This window comes from Podarcis raffonei, chromosome 9 (assembly GCF_027172205.1).
Source record: "Podarcis raffonei isolate rPodRaf1 chromosome 9, rPodRaf1.pri, whole genome shotgun sequence".
NCBI classification, from domain to species: domain Eukaryota; kingdom Metazoa; phylum Chordata; class Lepidosauria; order Squamata; family Lacertidae; genus Podarcis; species Podarcis raffonei.
Window position 1 is genome coordinate 67592342 of NC_070610.1, and position 13081 is coordinate 67605422.

The 13081-nt window shown below is 45.4% G+C and overlaps 1 protein-coding gene across 1 annotated transcript in view; it reads left to right on the forward strand.

Annotated features, from left to right (window-relative positions):
- The first annotated feature begins 9885 nt into the window (after positions 1-9885).
- The window catches only part of SCD5 (stearoyl-CoA desaturase 5), a 46230-nt gene continuing 43034 nt past the window's right edge, over positions 9886-13081 (forward strand). The window contains exon 1 of the mRNA XM_053404282.1: positions 9886-10173. Within this exon, the coding sequence (XP_053260257.1) occupies positions 9927-10173 (247 nt within the window). The 5' untranslated portion in view covers positions 9886-9926. The remainder of the gene's footprint in view (positions 10174-13081) is intronic.

Consider the following 13081-nt stretch of genomic DNA (forward strand, 5'->3'; position numbering starts at 1 on the left):
CAGGGAACACACAATGGCTTGTCTGCCAAGCTGTCCTTTTGTGTTGCAAAGGGTTTTGAAGCATCTTCAGGCATATGCGAAGTTCATCCGGGGCACTGGCCCAGCCTGTGAGGCCCTACCGTTGCCCCAAAAGAAATAAAAATGTGATCACAAACTCTGTATTCTCTGGTATCTACACCTTAGAAGGGAAGATGGGAAGTGGAGAGGTGAGTTTTATTTATTTATTGGCCTGGAGGCTATTTCTGCTGCTCCACTCCACCAGGCAAGCTGCTCTTACCACAAAACTATTCCTCTCCTTATTTGACGCTTACCTGATGCAACCCGTATTTACGCACGCTGTTAAAGCTTGCCAATTCTCCTTGCCTCCAGTAGATTCTGTGTGCTTCCAAAGCAACCTGTTTTGAAAGCACACTGTTTTGAAACCCATTCTGATTTGTTTGTGGGCAGGTTCGATGATGTTGCGTCAAAGCAACTGTTTTACCACACTTTGCAGTACGTTTTCTGGCCACTTGGCTTACACAGAAAGTCTGATATTTTGGGGAGGCAGGTTTGTGGTGCCAGACCTTCCCGTCAGCTACAATTGTGCAACCTAAATTTGCCAATATTTTGTTGGATCCCACTCAAAAATAACGATAGTCTGGAAGCTCCCTCTGTCTGGGGGGCTCCTGGCTGTTGCAGACGTGTGTGTCTCCCAGCCTTCAAGTAGACTGAGGCAGAATAACAAAGGGATTTGAAGCCATCTACATCTTTGCTTATCGTATTAACCAATCAATAGCTTAACTTTCCCTGAACGTTGCTCAGCATATAACAGAACTATACAAGACAAACGTACAATTGTAAAAGCAGCATTAAAACAACACAAGACAGAGAGAGTTACTTCTCTTTCTGTCTTGTGTTGTTTTAATGCTGCTTTTACAATTGGCAAATTTAGGTTGCACAATTGTAGCTGACTGGAAGGTCTGGCACTACAAACCTGCCTCCCCAAAGAGCAAAAACACCCACCTTGCAGAGAGAGAGAGATAGGTAAAAGAATCTGATTTTTAAAAGCCTATAAGAGTATGAAGATGTTTGCCTGCAGCTAAAGACCTTTATTGAAAGCATCGGGTGAGTCTTGGGACTATACGCTGTAAATGAGGGACCACTCCTAAAAAAGAAAGTCCTTTCACTTGTTACCACCAACTACCATATTTTTTGCTCTATAAGACTCACTTTTTCCCTCCTAAAAAGTAAGGGGAAATGTGTGTGCGTCTTATGGAGCGAATGCAGGCTGCGCGGCTATCCCAGAAGCCAGAACAGCAAGAGGGATTGCTTTCACTGCGCAGCGATCCCTCTTGCTGTTCTGGCTTCTGAGATTCAGAATATTTTTTTTCTTGTTTTCCTCCTCCAAAAACTAGGTGCGTCTTGTGGTCTGGTGCGTCTTATAGAGCGAAAAATACGGTATTTGTCAGTTTCCAGGAGCACATGGGGACCGGCCACCAGGGATATGTGGGTGCTTCAAATCCTACATTTAAAAGCCTAAAGGAGAGAGAAAGTTTCAATGAAATTTTCATGGGTGTGGTTCATGCCTTTTACTGCATTTTTCTTACTTTTGACGTGGCCAGAAAAGGAACAGACTTCCCCAGGTCCTTGCAACAGCTTTCATCCTAGCTGATACTGCACAAGTCAGTTGCCACGTTGCAAATTAAAATTTGATATGTGAGCTTGCCAAAAACTCAAAAGACCAATTACTAGCAAGCGCAAAGTCCCCAGTAATGCTTTGTGCTGACCAAAACCTCTTGTGCATTAATGTGGAGAGCAATCCACTGCTCCACTTAACTCTCTAGCGGGAGATTCCTGTTTCATGTTTATACTTCTCGAATAAACCTTTTATCAGCACATAAATCTGAGGAAATCCTGGTTTTCTGCACAGGACTTGTAGATTACCCCGCACTGAGCTACAATTCCGGCAATCTTAACAAGGCACAGCTCCCAATAATTATTGGGGGGGGGGAGAGTGGGGGGGATATGATTTAAATCAGGGGTCAGCAAACTTTTTCAGCAGGGGGCCGGTCCACTGTCCCTCAGACCTTGTGGGGGTCAGACTATATTTTGAAGGGGAAAGAAATGAACGAATTCCTATGCCGCACAAATAACCCAGAGATGCATTTTAAATAAAAGGATACATTCTACTCATGTAAAAACACGCTGATTCTCAGACCGTCCGCTGGCCGGATTTAGAAGGTGATTGGGCCGGATCCGGGCCCCGGGCCGTAGTTTGCCTAGCCATGATTTAAATCTGTACACAGTGCTATTCTGTTGGCTACAATAAAAGGCTTCTTTCAAACCTAATTTCACCTGGGTGAGGGGAGATTGGGTGCCACTCCAGTAACCCATGTATTTGCTTGGTCAGCTCCTGCCATAGCCTCCTGTTTCTTCCCCCACCCTGGGTGTTGCTCATTCATTGACAGGCTTTTCTGCATTTTTTGATGGCAGGTGTTTCTCTTCCCCCTTGTTTTCTCCTGGAAGAATATTCTGGAAGGGTCTTTGACAAGCCTAAAAATATTTTGATTGTTTTTTTTTAACCATGTTCTCTTTGCTTGTGCAGTTGCCTCCAGAGACCTACCTCATAATTAGCTCATTCCTACAATGTTCTTTTCCCCTCCTCCCCCATGGTACGTTTCATTAAAAGGCCTCCCTATTCCTGGCTTGCTGCCCAACACTATACATTAAGCTGGGCAGTAAATGGACCACCACATGCTGCACTCTATAAAGACAGAGGGTGGGGAATCGTGGTTTTCACATTCCCAAGCCATTCTACATCAGGAGAGTTTTCTCTAGGCTGAAATCGCAACTGCAGAGCTACATCTCTTAAAGAGCGGAGGTCAGGGGTGGGAATCCTTAACTCTGGTGGCCAAATTCAGCTCTCCAAACCTGCCTGTCTGACCCTTGGGACACACCCACCTATAAAATTGTAGAGTTGGAAGGGGCCTCGTCCAACCCCCTGCAATGCAGGAATGTAAGGTAAAGGTAAAGGACCCCTGGACGGTCAAGTCCAGTCAAAGGCGACTATGGGGTTGCGGCGCTCATCTTGCTTTCAGGCTGAGGGAGCCAGCGTTTGTCCACAGACAGCTTTCCAGGCCATGTGGCCAACATGACTAAACCGCTTCTGGTGCAACGAAACACTGTGACAGAAACCAGAGCGTGCAGAAACGCCGTTTACCTTCCCACCACAGTGGTACCTATTTGTCTACTTGTGCCAGTGTGCTTTCGAACTGTTAGGTTGGCAGGAGCAGGGACCAAGCAACAGGAGCTCACCCCATCGTGGGGATTTGAACTGCCGACCTTGTGATCAGTAAGCTCAAGAGGCTCAGTGGCTTAGACCACAGATGTCCCATATGCGGATTGAACCTGCAACGGTGGCGTTATCAACACCACACTAAACAATTGAGCTATCCACGCCCTTGAGGGTTCCCCCCCCCCCAGCTAGAATGTGTCCTTGAACTCTGCTAATGCTTCTTACTTGCCCAGGTGAAGTATAAAGGGAGGTTTTGTGGAGTGCATGTCAAAACTAGCCTACTGACCAGAGGCAAAATTTGCATCCATTGCTCCACCCACTTTTGCCACTGGTCCCACCCACCACACACATGTGGCCCTGGGAAAGTTGCTCAAAAGTAAATGTGGCCCTTGGTTGAAAAAGGTCCCCCACCCCTCAGACAAGCTCTTATCCACCACCAATCTTGGCCTGTCTTCTTGCTACTTAATCCATAATAAAAATAAAGGCTATTGAAGCTCCCAAGTTGTAATAGGTTAATACTGGATTTCCCGATCCAGTGCCATCCAGATGTTTTGAGTACTACTCCCTTCCTGACTGATGGTTGGCTGTGCCGGATTGGGGCTGATGGAAGTTCCAGTCAAAAACATCTGGAGAATACTGGAACAATAGCACCTTCGCTTCAGTTGCCAGCCACATCTAAACTATATATTTAAAGCACTGTGATGCAACTTGCATGAGTTCTGCCAAAGAATTCTGGGAGCTGTGGTTTGTTAGGTGCTGAGAGCTGTTTGGAGACCCCTAACCCCCCTCCAAGAGCTACAATTCCCAGAGTGGTTTTACGGCCGATTCCTCTTCACAGGGGACTCTGGAAATGGTATCACTGAGGGGGTAACAGGGCGCCCCTTAGCACCCTGAATAAACTACAGCTCCCAGAATTCTTTGTGGAAAGTCGTAACTATTTACAGTGGCATCATAGCATTTTACATTCATGGTTTGACTGTGGATGCAGATGATTATTATGCCCTATCAGAGGAGAACAACATGTCTACAGCACTTCAGTAAAGGTAAAGGGACCCCTGACCATTAGGTCCAGTCGTGACCTACTCTGGGGTTGTGGTGCTCATCTCGCTTTATTGGCCAAGGGAGCCGGCGTACAGCTTCCGGATCATGTGGCCAGCATGACTAAGCTGCTTCTGGCAAACCAGAGCAGCACACGGAAACGCCGTTTACCTTCCCTCCGGAGTGGTACCTATTTATCTACTTGCACTTTGACGTGCTTTCGAACTGCTAGGTTGGCAGGAGCAGGGACCGAGCAATGGGAGCTCACCCCGGCACGGGGATTCAAACCGCCAACCTTCTGATCGGCAAGTCCTAGGCTCTGTGGTTTAACCCACAGCGCCACCCGCACTTCAGTAGCCAGCTATAAAATTGCAAAATAAAAGCAACCACCTACAGTACAGCTGTTGCACCTAATTTCCAAATACCAGGAATATTAGTATTGATCATTATGTTGATCATCTCCCCCCACCCTTCAAGGAGCTCAAGTGAGCATAAATGAGTCTCACATGTCCTCATCTGCCCCCAGTATTGTTTTATCCTCTCAAAACTCCGGGGGAAGTGAGGTGGGCTGAGAGTTAAGAAGAAGCCCAGGATCACCCAGTAAATTAAAAGCCAGAAACCTGCTGCCCTTTAGATGTTGCTGGACTACAAGTCCCATCATCTGTGTCCATTGGCAATGCTGGATGGGGTTGGTAGGAGTTGGAGTACATCTTCATCTCAGAAGGCCACAGGTTTCCTTACCACTCCCATGCCCAGGAAACGTTCTGAGTGGGGATTTGAAACCCAGGCTCCCTAGTCATTGTTCAACACGTGGACCACGGAATCAGCATTATCTTAAAGGTGTCGCCAAAAATAAGGCATGAAAGGAAGCCGGTTCCGTTAAAAATGCATTCTCCATCTTGCTTCTTACTAGCCCCAGATGAAGCTGTCCTCTAGTTCCAGTGAACTATTTTCTCTCCTCTGCGAATCTGGGTCATCCTTCTGATCTGATACTCATGAACAGTGTATTAACAAATCCCGCAGCTGGGATACAGAGCGGGAGAGGCGCTGTCATTTTTCTTCCAGGACAGCTCTGTAATGTGATAGAGGGGATAAAATAATTGAGGCCAGGCCAGCAAACAGTGGTGGATAACATTGTTTTATAGAAGGGGCGGGCGTGAAGGGGAGGAGCGGCATAAATGTTATCTGGGCTTCTGAGTCAAGCTGATTCATTATCGTCCCGATAATATTAGAATTTTGACTGCAAGAGAGAACTGGCTTGAGAGGAACTGGAGCTTTCCAGACGAACCATGTTTTATTTATGCGTTAATATATTTTGTCGTTACATTAATATCCCCCCTTTCCTCCAAGGACACGAAGGCAGTGTACCTAGTTCTTCCTCTCCCCATTTTATCCTCAACAAGCATGGTTCATGACTGAATGGGAATTTTGTGGGATGTGAAACCCAAGAGCAGTCAAGTACAATATTCCTAGAGTGAACATGTTTACACATGGGGAGAAATGTATGTCCAGCCGGCAGGTAAACTTCCTGTTTCCTTCTGAGCTGGGACAGACTTCCTCTGCATGTGGCTAGAGGTGGGCATGGCCTCACCTGTGCAGGTAACGACAAAAGCACAGGGCAGGACAGCCATCTCTCTCTCTCTTTGACGACATACATCAAAGAAACAACATCTGCTTAGCCAAAGATGCTTCCAGCCAAGAGAGGGCGAAGGGACTGTCTCCTTATGAGATGGTTTCCAGGTGTATGTTACTTTTCTAAGCTAAGTCTGCCTTCTGGGATCCGATTGTGAACAGAATGTGAGTAAACTCTTTTTATACTTTTATAGAAGACTGTGTCGTGTCTTATCTTTTATGAGGGAATAAGGGGGAAATACCTGAACAGTTATTATAAAGGCTTTAGCGAGCCTGAGCAAACGCATCCGCTGCAAGTTTAAAAAGGGGAATGTTACTCTGCTAAAATTGTGAACTTGTTAACACAAGTTGGAAAGGCTATAATCAAACAATATGTCCTCTCCTGCATCCCTGAACATTCCCACAGATTTGAACCCTGGTGTCCCAGGTCCTATATGGTTATAGGCTACACAGTCCCTACCTTTCCCTGGTATCATTACAGATAAGGGGTGGGCTATACATATTCCTCATAATAAACAAGCAATGGAACCAATCACTGCAGAGCTCCGCCCACCATTGTGAGGTCAAAGGAGGAGGTGGCGATGATGATGCCCCTCCAGCTGCTGCCATTGGCTGTGGAATCGACGGCCCGTGATGTCACAAAAGCACAAGGCAATCAATATGGCTAACCTGACCCAACAACCTACCCCACCACCCCATTCCACACACAAACAAGCCGCACTGAAGTCAACTGAATGCAACCAGCCAAGATAATCGCTCACGTTATCAATAAAAATAAATACATACCTAAACAAAGGGCCTAACCGTGTGATGCTGACACAAACCCCTACATTAACAGTAGGCAACAGAACAACAACAACAAAAACCCCAATACCCCCAACTCTCTCCCCCTATTTTCCCCCAACTGTAAGCTGCAGAGATAGCGCAGGATAGTGCGCACCCCAGAAATTATCTCTTTCAGCTTCTGCCTTCTGGAAGAAAGTACAGGGTTATAAAGACTAGGACTAGCCGCCTGAGAAACAGCTTCTATCCAAATGCGGTTTTGGTTTTAAACGCAGTGTAAGGTAGTCTCTATGGGAGTATATTACATTTAATTATGGGGTATCAGAGTTTTTAGGGGGCTAACCAGGCTGGGATAGCTGGGATAGCAGGCTTGTTGGTTTTTGAATGTCTGATGTAGATTTTTTCAATTTCGTTGTTCTGTATGGGACAATGACAATAAAGATTATCGTATCGTTAATGACAGAAGTGCCTCCCAATGAATGTAAATGGAAATTTGGTGTTTCTTTGAAAGTGAAGATAATAGATGGACCTTTCCCTGTTTCTCTGTTTTGTAACACAAAAAAACTTTAATAAAAACTAATTTTAGAAAGCACATGGCACCTGAGTGGATATATGAGGGTGTGCCAATGGGGTAAGCCAAGGCTAAAAACTTCTTCCTTTCCAAGGAGAACATAGAGTGGCCAACAGCTGGGTCCTTCCACACTGGTTGGTTTCCTTCCACATGGCGGTGAGGCAGAAGGAGGCAATCCTTCAGCCGTGGGATGCTGTGGAGCACTGAGAAGGCAAGTTGACTTGCTAAGCAAGACTGAAAGCAGCTGATAGTCATGGTTAGAAGCAAATCCATGTCTCTGTTTATTTTTGGGTGAAGCATAAGCGGACCACCACAGTTAAGACTGATGAACACACAAAACCACGGTACAGTGGTACCTCTGGTTAAGAACTTAATTCGTTCTGGAGGTCCATTCTTAACCTGAAACTGTTCTTAACCTGAGGTACCACTTTAGCTAATGGAGCCTCCTGCTGCTGCCATGTGATTTCTGTTCTCATCCTGAAGTAAAGTTCTTAACCCGAGGTACTATTTCTGGGTTAGCAGAGTCTGTAACCTGAAGCATCTGTAACCTGAAGCGTCTTTAACCCGAGGTACCACTGTATTCTGCAGGTCATCAGAAGTACAGTCTCATCCAGCCTAGCAACTAGATAGATGTTGCCTATGTGCCTTTTGCCAAACATAACAGCACCTTCAGAGAAAGGTTAGAGAGGAAATTTCATCCACCAACTGCAACCTAAAATAAATGTTGCATCTTTCCAGTTGCTGCAGCAAGACTTGTTCTTCTGCATTCTATTTTATCTTTAGCAATGCTTTCCACCTGTTTTCCCGAGGCAGATGTTATACTAACCGGCCTGTAATTTCCAGGACCCTCTTGAGAACCCTTTTGTAAAAATTGTGTTCCAATGGCGACCTTCTGGTCTTCACGTACGGAGGCCGATCTGAGGGACATGTTACATATTTTTGTGTGAAAAGATCAGCAATTTCACATTTGAGCTCTTTTGAGAACTCTTGGGTGTATGATTTCACAGAGCCGTAGAATTGTAGATTTGTCAGTTTTTATTTTGTCAATCAGGCCTAGAGCTTCAACTCTTGTCACAACTAACTGCATCAGTTCTTCATAATCTGCATATTCCTGCTGCATATGCTTTATACATCCCAAGCATATGGCATGTATTTGACACTGACTGAAGCAAAACAAAAAACAAAAAAAATGTGGTTGATATAACTGTTTGGCTCCCAACACTGGCACCATTCCTATATAGGTGTGTGTGTGTGTGTGTGTGTGTGTGTGTGTCCGCCCCCCTCCTTATTTTCAGTATTAAATTGGGACGCTTGTCAATTGGTGCTAAAGACCTTCCCCACCCTCAGGCTTTTTAAACTGTGTTTTAAACCCAGACTGTTTCATGCTGTCTCTGTTGTAATGATCTTATTTTTTATTTTATTTTTGCTGTCTCCTATTCCTTGCTACTGGTTTCAGTCTTGATATATTATATTTGTTTAAGCACGGTTTTGCTTGTAAGCCGCCCAGGGAATAATTATTGAAGGGTGGCTATAGAGAGGGTGTAGCTGTGTGTTCTTAAAAGACTCAGGTCTTCGGCACTCATTGGCTGAAAATGTTCCTGTCATATGCTAATGTATACTTAGAAACATATACCACTCTTAGAGATGCAAATGTAGGCCTCTAAGCAAATTTAAGCTGGCTGGCGATTGGGGTCCCAGGAACCCTGTAAGCAAATTGTGGTGTGTGGTTTTTTTGGTATGGGGTTTTGTTTTGGTTTTTGGTTTTTTCCAAAGGAGAGGAAGGAAATCTGGAGCTGCGCACAAAAGATCTTGGGCTTCACCTCCCTGACTCTACCCCTAACAATGGCCCCAGTCAGCTAAAAGCAGCAACTCTAAAATGCACCATTTAAAACAGTGACTAAACTGGGGTCAACATCTCTTTGAACCCAAAGCCTTAAGGGAGAAGTCCTTTTGTTGTCGGCTGCATGTGCTGAAAGATTTTAGATACCCATTCAGCAATTTAACAGAGAGAGAGATCCCACAGCTACCACACAAAGACCTGGGTGTGTGTGGGCCTTTTCTGCAATAGGTTGCCTTTGAACGTGCTATATATCAAACGCACCTTTCTTTGTTGGACGGAGACTATATCTCTCTATTCAGTCTGGCCAATATGTGGCAATAGTAGACAGGGATGCTGTGCATCTCAACCAACCAACCCCCCCCCCTTTAAGAGCGCCGCATCTGATTCTGATTGGCTGTAGCTATGCAGGTCTTTTCCTCTCCTTCTCTTTCTCCCTCCCTCCCTCCCTCTTTTTTTTCATTCTCTGTTGCTGTGCGGAATTTGGCTCCGGAGCAGCAGCAGCAGCAGCAGCATGGACGAGATGCCAGCAACAGATGCTGCCGCCGCTGCCCAGCGACCAGGCTCCCGCCGGTAGACCGTAGCCCCAGAGCAAAGTGCTGGGAAGGAGGAAAGGGATCTATTAAAAAGGAAAGGGGTTTTTATTTATTTTAAAAAAGCAAACTCAGAAGTAAAGGGAGGGAGAAACCTGACCCTAAAAGAGGGAAGGAAAAAAGGGGAGGAGTGGGGAGAGAAACAAGAGGCAAAGTAAAAGGAAAGAGAGGGCACCTCTCCCCGTCTGCCCTTCGGCCATGTCCAAGCCCGGAGCCGGCGGCGCCGTCGAGGAAGAGGCCAAGATGCCCCTCTCTTCTTCCTCCTCCTCCGGCGAGGGGCGAGATGGCAGCTCCGCGGACCCTGCGCCCGAGAGGAGCCCCGGGAAAGTTGGGCAGAGGCAGGAGATCGTCTGGAGGAATGTCATCCTCATGGCTCTGCTGCACGTCGGGGCGGCGTATTCCCTGGTCCTCATCCCCAGAGCGCATCTGTTCACCCTGATGTGGGGTAAGTGGCTCCCCCTCTCACTGCCCCCTCTCCCTCATCACGGGAGATTTCAGTGTTTTTCCCTTTATACAAGGGATGTTGTTGTTTTGTCTGCCTGTTCCCCAGGGGATTAATTCATAACGCAGGCCTCCTCCCCCTCCCCCCCCCCCGTCTGGGTTCCCCACCCCCAGAGGACCAGTTGTGTGGGTGGGGGTGCTTTTCTCTTTTAAAAATTATATATTTCTCGCCCACTTCGGTGCTTTTGAAAGTTCTGCATCTGCTACACCATCCTAAGCCTTGGGCTGTTCTTTCCTTTTGCAAGATCAAACTCTGTCGATGCATCCAGTCGCCACCCTCTGCTTTGTCCTTTGAACATTTCCGAATGTCAAATGCGCTCCCCGATTTTGCTGCTAGGTGGGTAGGAGCGCAGAAATGGAAGGCAGCCCATCCATTAAGCACCTTGCTTGTTTAGACAAAAGAACGGCTCATAGGTATGCCCTGTGCAATAGCTGGTCTTGTGAACGCCCACCTAAAGATTGCACGGTCTGTGCTGGATGAGATACAGGCTGTAGTAGCAGCTGAGTAGCCCTGGGGTAAAGCAGTGGTAACTTATATGTTTATAGCTTCTCTTACAAGCATGTGAGTGGGGAGGGGGTTTCAGCGTGTGTTTAAGAGGGAGGGAACTCAATGTGTTTGCAGAGGATTCTAACAGAAAACAGCATTAAAATCAACATGCCAGGAACTGGAGGCCCACAGCAAGACATCTTTCTACTGTTCTGGATGCAAGGTTCAAAATGCAAAGACTTCTTCATAGTGCAAGGAGTGGTGCGTGGTGTGCTGATCCTATGGGTTCAAGGGATTTTAAAGTAATTTGCATTTAGGACCAGTGTGTGGTTTTTTTTAAAAGATATTTATTAAGTTTCCAATTTTATACAAGCAAAAAGCAAAAAAGTTTAAAAACACATACAGTTCACAATACTTAATTTTCAATGACATATTTCCCTGACCTCCTCATACCTCCCCTTCTTGTATTCCAATTCAAATTATTTACTCAGCAAATCCTTATCTCAAAACATTGCAGCTGGAAACCCCTTAATTTCAATCCAACATCATTCAACATTCTTTAATTTTACAATATTTCTGTAAATAGTCCTTAAATTTCTTCCAGTCTTCTTCCGCCGACTCTTCTCCCTGGTCACGGATTCTGCCAGTCATTTCTGCCAATCCCATACAGTCGATCATCTTCATCTGCCATTCTTCCAGAGTGGGTAAATCTTGCGTCTTCCAATACTTTGCAATAAGTATTCTTGCTGCTGCTGTAGCATACATAAAGAAAGTTCTATCCTTTTTTAACACCAACTGGCCGACCATGCCCAAGAGAAAGGCCTCTGGTTTCTTCAAGAAGGTATATTTAAATACCTTTTTCAATTCATTATATATCATTTCCCAGAAAGCCTTAATCTTAGGGCACGTCCACCAAAGGTGAAAGAATGTACCTTTGGTTTCCTTACATTTCCAACATTTATTATCGGGCAAATGATAGATTTTTGCAAGCTTGACTGAGGTCATGTACCACCTGTATATCATTTTCATAATATTCTCTCTTAAGGCATTACATGCCGTAAACTTCATACCTGTGGTCCATAACTGTTCCCAGTCAGCAAACATAATATTATGTCCAACATCTTGTGCCCATTTAATCATAGCAGATTTAACCGTCTCATCCTGAGTATTCCATTTCAACAGCAAATTATACATTTTTGACAAAGTCTTAGTTTTGGGTTCTAACAGTTCTGTTTCCAATTTAGATTTTTCCACCTGGAAGCCAACTTTCTTATCCAAATTGTAAGCCTCCATTATCTGATAATAATGAAGCCAGTCTTGCACTTTATCTTTTAATTTCTCAAAACTCTGCAATTTCAATCTGTCCCCTTCTTGCTCCAAAATTTCCCAATATTTTGGCCATTTGGCCTCCATGTTAAGTTTTTTCTGAGCCTTAGCCTCCATTGGCGGACCAGTGTGTTTAAGTTGTCCCTTATTTTTGAGCCACCAGCCTAGATCCAGCTTACTTTATAGGGTGACTTGTTATCCTCCGCATGAAAAAACCCCAAAAAATCATGAGCAGAGCTGGAGAAAGAGAGAAGTGCTGTTTAACCAAGGTGCTGGGCCAGTGCAACGATTGAGAATTGTTAGGGCTTAGCATCGCACAGGATCAGGCCAAGTGGTCCCAAATAGATGCATTCCCTGCAGCGGCAAAAGATTATTCTCCCACTCTGCCTTGTGAATCATGCTCTGCCTGGTGTGTTCGCATCGCCTTGCTTCTAATGTATCTTGCATACGGTTTGCCTGCTTCTGCCAGAGCTTGAAGTGAGGATTCGGTTTCAGCCAGCGCTAACCGTGGAAGCCATGTTCACCAACAGCACTCTCATCCTTAGAGCGGACTCTCCCGCCCCCTTTTAGCAGCAAGATGCAGGAAGAAAATAGTTTCTCTGTGCATAAGCAGTGTGCTTTTCCCTTGCCACTGGATGCCTGCAACCGGTTCTCGTGCATCTAAGATTATTATTATTATTTCTTATTCAGACGGTGCTTTGCAGACGGATATAAGCACAAATCAGCTCCTGCCCTGAGGAGATTACAGTCAATACTTCTGCAATAGGGAAGGCATCAAAAGGGAGAGAGGTGGAGGTAATAAAACAGCCACTGACCAGGGCTGTTGTCCAAAACATTGGAGAAGGATGAAGGAAAGAAAATTCAGGTGCATGCTTCAGGTTTAGTTTTAGTTAAGAGGGTCCAGGTGAAAACTTAACGGCAATGGTGGTTTTTATGGAGAAAAATGAAGGAGACAGAACTTCCAGGTGAGTGAGGACCTTTTCCCAGTAGCTTTTCAACCCCTGGCTTTGCTGCTGGAAAACTAAGCACAGCCCAATGT